Genomic DNA, 10912 nt, shown 5'->3' on the forward strand with positions numbered 1-10912 from the left:
TATTTCTAATTACCAAGATAAAAATAATGGCATCAACGAAAAAAGAAAAAAGTCGAGCCTATAAATTAAGTTTCATGTGAATTAATCACTCAAATAGAGACGTTCATACACAATCAGAGTTGTTGCTGCAATCGAACATTAAGCTTCAATCAACCCATATCAATCATGAATCCAAACCTAAAGTCACCTAATATCTGTACCCCAAACATATTTAGCTATATAATGGGTCAATCAATCATACACTTTTATTATGCTCACCAATACATGAATAACATTAGGAGAAAAAAAAAAGCTTACCTTTTAAGGCCACGAATAGAGAAAATCTGACCGAGAGGGTAATGAGGTGATCCACCTTTGCGTGTGTGCTCTCGTAATAAAAAAACAAGTGTCGAGTTATTTTTTTGTGTCTTGCATTGGAGACATTTTGTGCTTATACACCTTAGGATACCACTGAAATCCAAGTCTTTAATTATAATGAAATATATAAGGAAGGAATTGATCTCGATGAAACATATTATAGAAATTACATCGTCGCATAATATCCAAGGTATTAATTATAATTATTAACAAATATTGCTTGTAATTATTAGAATCATATTTTTCGGTACATGAAGATCTTGATGCAACATATTATGTAAATCAAATCATAACATAATATTCATATAATTGATTCTAATTATTACTAGGAATATTTGCTTCTAATTATTAAAATCGTACATTTATCTGAAAAACATTATTACTGAGAATATTTGCTTCTAATTATTAAAATTGTACCTTTCTCTAAAAAAATTATTATTATTCGGAATATTTGCTTCTAATTTTTAAAATCGTACCCTTCTCTAAAAAACAGATTTTAAAATATCTTTTTCTAACATGTCATGTGAGGAGTGTAAATAGCAACTAGTAGGGGTGAAGATATGTATAAAACATTTGGACTCATGTAAAGTAGGGATGACAAAAATATCCGTGTCCGCGAATATCCGCGGATAAAATCTATGATGGATAGTTAATATCCGTGGGTATTTATTACCCGCGGGTAGTGGGTAGCAAGTATTTTAATACCTGCTTATAAACGGGTCGGGTACGGATATCATACTATCTGTACCCGCGGGTACCTGTTACCCACAAAAAAAATTAAAATTAAAATTTAATTTATATTTTATTAAGTTAAATTTAATTAAAATTAAAATTAGCAGTTTATTTTATTTTAATTATAATTTTATTTTAATTATAATTTTATTTAATTTTTATAATTTTATATTAAAAAATTTATAAAATATCAATTTTTTCAAATATTTGCGGGTATCGAATATCCACGGGTACTCGCGGGTTTTAAACGGACGGGTAGTAGGCAGATTTTTTTTTTTGCGGGTCGGGTTGTAGGTAGGCACTATTCGTGCCCGACCCGACCCGTTGCCATCCCTAATGTAAAGGGTGTCACAATTAAAACAAATTGGGCTCTTCCTTCTTTCTTCTTTTAATGCTAGAAAGTCTAAAGAAAAATTATTACACTTTTTTTTTCCTTTTTCTCATATTTTTTTGTTTTTTCTATCTAATTAAAAACATATATATTTTTTATTTTTTCAGAACAAATTTATTTACCTAGACGAAATTGGGTGTTGACAAATTGTAATAGATTTTTTTTGGTATAATTATTCGCAACGTACCCAATTTCGTTCCAATGTGTTTAAATGGTACCCACTTTTAACTTTGCATCTATTTAGTACCCAAATTAGTTAATTTGCATCAATTTGGTCCATCCCGTTAAATTTTCAGAAACGCCGTTAACGGAACAGTGATCTGGCATTGTAGAACGGATATGTGTCAATCAGAAAAATTGTACAGTGGCAATGGCTGGGTAACGTGTCATGCCCTATTTCAATTCATTTTCCCCACCGAAAAAACCCTAATTTCCCACTCCCATGTTCATCTTCTTCTACGTTGCTCCATTATTGCAGTGACCGTGAAGCTGAGTTGCTGCAGTGGTGAAGTCGCTTGCGAATAGGGAAATGTCGCGTGGTTTTAGTCATCCATTGTCGTCTTGTTCGTGTGGGTCACGTAATCACAGTGTTTCTTCTCCTGGTACTATATCTGGGTCAGTGAGTGGAACACCACATTGCCATTGTGGGGAGATTGCAGTGTTAAGAGTTGCAAGAACAGCGAAGAATTGTGGGAAACAATTTTGGGGGTGCCCTCACTACAAGGTTTGATATGTGACTTTTATTTTTGTTTGGGCTGAGTTTTGTTGTGGAAAATCATGTTTGCTTATTTATTTGTGAATAGCGGAGTGTTGGTGAAGATTTCAAAGCCTACAACTACTTCAAATGGTGCACAGAAGATAATGGGGATGAAAGAGATGCAACCATTGCTAGACAGAGTCAAAGAATACGTCAACTGGAGAAAGATTTGATTGATTCCGAGAAGTGGATGATGTACTTGTTTAGGATAATAGGGTTGTTCGGTTTAATTGTGATCCTTCTTCTGTTTGTATTGTTAAAAAAATAGGATGGTTTAACTTTTTGGTTTGATCCGTGAAGGTTTAACTGTTTCAATGGTTAAATATGGTTTGTATTTGGCTATGTACTTTGTGTTTGATGAAGTTGTAATGAATGATTATTAAATGAATTGGAAGTGAAATTGTTGGTGATGGAAAGTGTGTTCAAATTGTGGTCATACATTTTTAAAGTTAATCTGCTGTAAATAATTGGATGAATATACACGCTGAACCATAACAGTAAAGATGGATGAAAATGCATTCATTAAAATAGAACTGAATACCATGTGCTGAGTACATAACCTGGGCATATCAAAATAATATGTCTTTCAAAATAAGCCCAAATATAAACCAACTAGTCAATTACAAATTATAGTTTAAAAAATAAAAAGAAGGTCCAAATTGTTCAAGACAAAACATTCACTTTCTGGATCATGGCTTCCATACTAGGCCCCTTTTAAAAGCCAATTTTGGTCTCTGATTTGTACGTGGAGGTGGTGCCTGAATTGGTTGTTATGGTCCACCGCTGAATTGGAGTCTCATTTGGTGCTTCAGCTGTGGACTGAGTTGGTTCTTGTGTTTCAGCTCGAGCTTCTGTTTGTGGCAGAAATGGAGTCTCATTTGGTGGTTCAACTGTGGACTGGATTGGGTCTTGCGTTCCAGGTCCTTGTGTTGGCTGTGATTGCTGAATTGGTTGTTCTGTTCCAGGTCCTTGTGTTGGCTGTGATTGCTGAATTGGTTGTTCTGTTTCAGGTCCTTGTGTTGGTGGCTGTGATTGCTGAATTGGTTGTTCTGTTTCAGGTCCTTGTGTTGGTGGCTGGGATTGCTGACTGGTCCAGTTGGTGACTGAGTTTGGGGATTAGTTGGTGGTTGAGTTGGTGGCTCCTTTGGGGCGTGGGGACACCCATTTCTTCTATGACCTATTTGCCTGCATATCCCACACCTTTTTCTAGTCCCACCCTGTCTCAGTTGTGTAGAATCCTTGCGCAATTCCCAACTCTCAAGTCTTCTCTTTTTTTTAGGTCTCCCTGGCAATATCCTCTTTGGTGGGGGCAGAACATCAATATCTGAATTCATCTCCCAAACCTTAGGTCCCTTGATTGGATATATCAGTGGAATATATGTTTCCTCATATGTTGATGTCAAAAACCAGTGAGGTATATGCTGTTCTATATTGATATTGAGGAACCTCATAGCAGTCAGTGAGTGGCAGCAGGGTATTCCTGTGATTGTCCATTTTCTACATGTACACTCCAATTTGTCTAGGTTCACCACAAACTTGTCACCAATCATGGACACGTGGTTCACCTCGAACAATTTCTCTCCAGCCCAACTACCAAAAGAAAATATAACAGTTAAAATCCGAAATTTACACATTAAACAACATCATATTGTATGGAAACATAACTAACCAAGGCATCCAATACTTTGTCTTCTGTAATTCGTTATCCAGTCTATTTTTTATCTTGGGGCAGATGGAACCTTCAACCTTTTTTATGCTGACTCTATTTTTGGCCCATCTCTTCATAAGATAAATCCTAATATCTTCCATCATGGTGATGATTGGCTTACTTCTTGTATTGATGATGGTACTGTTAAATGCCTCGCTCATATTGTTCACTAGTGTGTCACATACTGCCTGCCCTGTGAACCTGGACCTAGACCAAAATCTGTCACACCAAAGCAAAATGAGTACATAAAATTCAATACTGTATGACTTAATATTGTTCAATAATACTGTATGACTTGCCTTAGAGGAATGGCAATAAGATGTTTAAAGGCATCTTCATTCAAGTCTTTCATGTCTCTCATTGTGGCCTCCCATGCTTGAGGGTGAGTTGCTGCAGCTGCCTTCCATAACAATCTTTTCAAGTTTTTGCCAGGAAATTTCTTGCGGAAATTTGCATATATGTGCCTTACACAAAACCTTTGTTCAACATTAAGTATTAATTCTTGTAATGCTGGAAGCAGTCCTTGTAAAAATATCAAAACAAATTATGAAATGTTACACAAATTATATATGAAGACAGTAATATAAATGGTTATACAAATGCTTACTTTCTGTTGATCGGACATGAAGGTAATTCCCCTGCAGACTTCAACCCCACCAAGATCATCCACCAAGAGCTCTAAAAACCAACTCCACGTTTCTTTATTCTCGACTTCAACAACACAATACGCCAAAGGAACCATTTGGTCATTACCATCTCTTGCCACAACTAATAGTAATTCCCCACCATATTTTCCTTTTAGGAAACATCCATCTAACCCAATGATAGGCCTACAACTAACAAAGTTGTCCTTACAAGCCTTTAAACACACATATAGTCTTTTGAAAGTTTTCTGTCCATCGTTATCATCTACACTGACTTTCACAGTAGATCCTGGATTAGACCTTAACAGTTCTTGGGCATAGTCATAAACAATTTTATATTGTTCCCTAAATGACCCTTCCACATTCTTGTATGCCATTTTTTTTGCTCTATGGGCAGTTGCCCTGGAGATTCCAATATTCCATTTTCTTCCAACTCTGTTTTTAATATTTGTAAGTTTAATATCAGGATTATCTCTTATGTTTTTCTAATCTCTGACTTAACCATTTAGATGTTATCATCCTGATATTGAACTCCCTGCTGCAGGTATGTTCATTTATAATTCGCCTTAACTGCCAAGTACTTTGAGCAGCCTTGTATGCATAATAAGCATACCACTTACAAGTTCCTTTTGCTCCAAGACACTTCACACAGATCCTTCGTTTGTCATTTCTAAATATTTTTAATTTCCTTCCATTGTGCACACCATAAGTTCTTATTGCTTCCACAAACTCCTCTTTTTCTGTGAAGTATGTCCCCACCTCCCATTTGTAGCCTTCCATACTTTTGGGCATTGAAAAAATCCCAAAGTTTCCATAACTATCTCTGTCATCTCCAGAACAGTCACTGTACTCAACACTATTCAAAGTTTCAGATGCCCAGTCAGTGTCAAATAAGCCTCTATCAGCTGCATGATTATTTTGACCACTAACTCCACCAAAATCGACTGAACCACGACCATCACCGTCCCAAGAATCATCTTCATCTTCATAAGTATGGATACTGACATCCAGTAGATCCTCTTCAACAAAATTATCCCCTATGGAATCACTACAGCTACTTACATCATCCTTATCTACATCTTCTTCACCTCCATCTTTGTCTTCATTTTGAACACCTCCATCATGTTCAACTTCCACCTGCCCACCAACCTCACCTCCATCTTTGTCTAATTCATTCTGAACACCTCCATCATTTTCAACTTCCACCTGCCCACCAACCTCACCTCCATCTTTTTCTACTTCATTCTGAACACCTTCATCATTTTCAACTTCCACCTACCCACCAACCTCACCTCTATCTTTTTCTACTTCATTCTGAACACCTCCATCATTTTCAACATCCACCTGCACATGAACCTCACCTCCATGTTCATCAATTACAATTTCTATAGGTACATGAACCTCACCTCCATGTTCCTCAATTACAACTTCTACAGGCACATCAACCTGACCTCCATCCTCTTCACTTTGAACCTGTACGCCCTCATCAACCTCTCCTCCATCATCCTCATTTTGAACCTGGACACCCTCCCTCATATCACCCTCTTCCACAACAGGATGATATTCTAACAGATTCACTACCTCAGCTTCATCTACTTTGTGAACCACATACAGATGTACTTGACCATTAAGAGTGGCAATATTCACCATATGACATGCCCCTCGGTCATTAAACAACAACTCCAATCTACCCTCCAAAACAGATCTTCCACCCACTGCATACCACATCTCCTTCACATTTGCATAACCCATCTCCTTCAGAATACCCAAAATCTCGAAATAGCTCCATCTATCTGGGTCACATGCCAAAGTACTTAATTGTCCAACATATTGCAGTGACCCATTGCTCTCAAACCTCCCACCATGATGAAAAACAACTTCGAAATGGTCGTCCATACCAACACTAACATATAAATACTACCTTGTGAAATCCCATTTGACCCAAACAAAGCAACACAAATTACAATTTCATACCACTATAAGACCGACAAAATCATTAAAATAGACAAAAGCGTGAAAATAGACAAAAGCATAATGGGGGACCACTGCTTGTGCCCACAAACACACTTCATGGACCACCACCGTCAACGGAATCATAAAAAAGGACAACCACCGTCAAACAGACAATAAAAAATTGAAACAGCACCGCATAAAACAATTAAATAAACCAAACCCTAAACCCCACCATTTCAAAAACAATTAATTCAATGAAACACAAATTAACATGATTCGCGCACCTAGAATCCAAAATACTTGCCACTTTGATGTCAATTTCAGCTTCAATTTCCTCTACAACGCTCGAAGGAACCAATTCGATTTGAACCCTAAGTTCACCACGTTGCCTCTCACTCGAACACACTCTTCTGATTCGTTCCCAAATCACGTCCCCTTTTAATTTTCAATTTCATTTTTCTAACCACTGTTCCACATCACACACCTGATAATGCCACATAATCTTTTTTTTCCCACTTAAGTAGTCAACATGGTCAGACGTTAAGTCATTTAACGGAGTCAACTAAAAGGGACCAAATTGATGCAAATAAACTAATTTGGGTACTAAATAGATGCAAAATTAAAAGCGGGTACCATTTAGACACATTGGAACGAAACTGGGTACGTTGCGAATAATTATACCATTTTTTTTTCTAAAGAATGGCAATACATAGGCAACACAAATTTGCCAAATAGGTAAAGAAATAGGAATAACTAATTCTGGTGAGGAAGAGACGATATAAGAATCAGAAAAATAGGAATAGTGATTTGGAAAAATAGAGGGATATGAGGGAAAAAGTGACAAATGAAGATACTAAGTCTAAATATAAGGGAATTAGTGGGATCAATGTAAGACCTAGGAAATTTAATTAATTAAATAAATAATTAATAAATGCAGGTAGTGAGAGCCTTTATAGCATTAAATGTTGATGGATATGACGTGGAAAAGTACCAACTCAAGTGGTTAAGAGTACTTTGATTGTGTGAGAGGACTTGGGTTCAAATCCTATGTATGTCAATTGTGTGTTATTTATTTGTTATTATTTTTAATATATAATTGATCATGTTGAGGGATAATATAATCATTGAATTATATTAGTCAACACGAAACATGAATTGGTTGAATGGGTTCAAGCCTTGGAGAATCCAAATTAAACTTTATTTTTGCTATTTTTGTTTTGGCTTGAATTTGAAGGGTTAAAGGAAACCCTAGCAGACATGGCAGCCAAGGGTGGTTGAAAAACAAAATGCATTAGCCCATTGAATGGTAATTAACATTTGATTAATGCTATTTTCTTTTTTATTCAATTAAACCACATTAAGACCACATTAAAAGTCTAATTAGAGGTAAGAGAAAGGGTTTTGGTGGGCTGCCATTGTGGTTGCAGAAGAGAGCATGAAAATTCGAGAGTGGTGAGGATTGAGTGAAGCTTTCGGGGATGAATTGAGAAGAACCAAAGAGGGTCTTTAGTGATCAAGGGAGAATTTTCCAAGTGTCAAAGTTTTAAGCAAAGGAAACCAGGTTAGGGGAGCTTTACACGCTAGTTTTACGTTGTAACATGAATTGTATAGTAATTATATGATGATTATGCATGAACCCCTATTTTTTTGTTAAATTTCGTGGTTTTGGGAAATTTCCAGAAACCGCTTGGCGGCGCATCTTGGCTTTGGGAGTTTCTGGGTTCCTTTAAGGAACCGCCTGACGGTGATTCCCTGTACAGCCAAATGACACAAACCTGCAACCCAGTTTTTGGGTTTTGTTGATGAACTGCCTGGCGGTGATGAACACTCGTCAGGCGATGCGAGTTGAATTGACTCGGTTTTGATGTTTTGTGTGTTCTGGGTGATTTTGATCGGGGGAAAATGAAGTCCTACTTGATTATTGATGATGTGATGTGTTATATTGTAAAATTTATATGGTTGGAGGTTCATTTTGATAAATTGCTATGAATACCCTTTAAGGTTGAATGTTGGGGTGTTTTTTTTATGATTCGAGAATGAATATTGTGAATTGGCATTGGAAATTACTGATCAATGTGATTAGGTTATGGATTATTCTGAATGTGAATGAATTTAGGTGGAGATTGATAGAAACTGCAAGGAAAGGAGAATGGTCAAAGGTTGGGGTCACGGGTGCTGGGAAAAATCTGGAAATGCCTAGATGGTATGCACCGCCTGGCGGCACGGGGCTTGCCGCTAAGCGTCAGCGCAGAGGTTGTAATACTACATGGCTGAGAGGGAATTGAGGGTTTGAGGATCTTTTTGGTGAGAATAGGTTCATTATGATGGAACATGGGATCACTAGATCATGAGATTATGAATTGAATCCCACTTAAATTTTAGATAGGTTATGTTGAGTAAGTATATGGATTAATAGCACATAATAGTTGTTGAGACACTGGTGTGATGCATAATCTGGTTTAATTAAAATGTAGGATCCTGATGGGCCTTGTTTGAATGCCAAAGTGAATGCACGAGTTTAGTTGAGATACGAGTATAAGATGGTGAATTGGTTTTGGTATGTACTTAAGCTATGAATAGGGAAAAGTGGGAGCAAGTCTAAGTGAGAGACATATGTACTACTTGGAGTAATTGATGACACACCCTAACTGGTATTAGGATTAATTTTTGCAGATTTGGAATTCCAAGCGTTGAACTTAATGAAGTCTAAGAACGGGAATGCTGCAATTGGGAACCCAAGATACATTAGTAACCAGCTAAACTCATAAGAAATGATGTAATACCCTTTGTGAGTTTTATAATGGGTGTTAGAGTATATTAACACTGGATAATCAAAGTGGAGAATGTAAATCAGAAGGCTTTGTTGTACTGATACAGTGCTTGGCGACAGAGTGAATCCGCCAGGCGATAGATGTGAAAATAGAGAGCACTTGGATCGCGTGCGCTTGGCGATGTGAGTGGTTCCGCCAAGCGATAGCTTCCCAACAGGGAGCTACTGGATCGTGTGTGCCTGGCAGTGAGGGTCTTTATGCCAGGCGGTATTTGCAGCGAAGATTAATCAGAGGCGCTACGCGTCTGGCGGTACGCGTCACCCGCCAGGCGGTCTAAAAGCAGCAGCGCCTGGCAGTATGTGTCCCCCGCCAGGCGATTTTGCTGCTGCAACTAGGTTGGCTGGATTCTGCATGCGTGATCTACAAGGCTTTTGGTGATGCTTCAAAGGTGGGTTGGTGGTGTTCCTTTAGTTGAGCTCGGAACGTATCCCTTGAGTTGAGCTCGGGATAGGGGTTAAGAATGTGACATTGCTCGAGTTGAGCTCAGAATGGCATCGAGTTGAGCTCGGGATAGCGGATGAACACGAGGAACCCTTGAGTTGAGCTTGAGTTGACGAGTGTTGCCGGTGGGAGTGTGCTGGTTGTGGCCAGTACGGATGGGTCCAAATAGACTGCCCTCCTTAGTAGTAGTTGACGAGTTTGGTAGTCTTGGGACGTTGCGAACTATGTTCATATTTGGGAACTCCACTTGGCATTATAGTGTATGATCCATAACAATGGTTTCTCGCACGTGCTCTATGGGTTGTGGCTGATAGGTATGGCAGCAAGTCATCTTGAAGTAATCACTAGAAGACGTAGAACACGATTTACATGGTTGTGGCCATGTGGTATGGAATTAAAGAAAGGAAATTTTCCCTGATGTGAATGCTATGTTATATACATGAGTATTTTATGTATGTGAATATACAATTATATGTTTATTCTGTTAAGCTCACCCTATCTCCTTGTGTTTGGTGATGATCGTGTACTCGATATACGTGAGCAGATGATGTTATTGCAGGTGGTTCTGGTGAGACTTAGCCATGGAGCGAGGAAAGCCTTGGAGTTTTGTATTATTTTGATTTGAAATACGTTGTAAACTCTTATGAGAGGTTTTTATATTATGTTCAGTTTTATAAACTATGGATTTTGGATTTTTATTGGGAGTAATAAAATGTTTTAAATTTCCCGCATTTTGGGAAATGAGGTATTATTAAATGAAGCTGTTATATTAATTTCTTTATTTTATTAAAAATTCGTAATATCCTGATGGGATGTTACAATCGATAAAATGAGTTATTTAAAGGAACAAATATATAAGGAGGGTATAAAAATGTCGTGCTTACAAGAAACAAAATTCGAATCAATAAGGAATGAAGAGTGTTAAGCTATATGGGGAGATAGAGAAATATAATGGATAAATACTGTAGAAAACTAGGCTGGGGGAAGAATAATCATGTGTCATAAGAATAGTTTCATATGTGAAAGATATATTAGTAGTAGGGGTTTCTTGGTTGTGTATGGAAAAAGTAAAAGGGAAGATGTGCCAATTACGATTAT

The 10912-nt window shown here is 37.5% G+C and overlaps 1 protein-coding gene across 1 annotated transcript; it reads right to left on the minus strand.

Moving 5' to 3' along the window:
• Positions 1 to 3407: 3407 nt before the first annotated feature.
• Positions 3408 to 4966, minus strand: LOC114170325. Its single transcript, XM_028055805.1, has 5 exons — positions 4553 to 4966; positions 4245 to 4345; positions 3907 to 4164; positions 3581 to 3827; positions 3408 to 3422 (listed from the first exon to the last, which is right to left on the minus strand). The coding sequence occupies exons 1-5, from the start codon at positions 4964 to 4966 to the stop codon at positions 3408 to 3410; spliced, it is 1035 nt and encodes a 344-aa protein (XP_027911606.1).
• Between the last annotated feature and the right edge of the window lie 5946 nt (positions 4967 to 10912).

The sequence above is a fragment of the Vigna unguiculata genome, chromosome 11 (assembly GCF_004118075.2).
Source record: "Vigna unguiculata cultivar IT97K-499-35 chromosome 11, ASM411807v1, whole genome shotgun sequence".
Taxonomy (NCBI): Eukaryota; Viridiplantae; Streptophyta; class Magnoliopsida; order Fabales; family Fabaceae; genus Vigna; species Vigna unguiculata.

Bases quoted from the DNA above. Each gene is read 5' to 3' on its own strand.
- LOC114170325 (XM_028055805.1), bottom strand. From the start codon at position 4,966: ATGGCATACAAGAATGTGGAAGGGTCATTTAGGGAACAATATAAAATT. The intron at 4,346-4,552 runs GTAAGCATTTGT...TTGTTATGGAAG, and splicing joins TCATGTCCGATCAACAGAAA to GCAGCTGCAGCAACTCACCC. The intron at 3,828-3,906 runs GTTAGTTATGTT...TTCTTTTGGTAG, and splicing joins ACAAAGTATTGGATGCCTTG to TTGGGCTGGAGAGAAATTGT.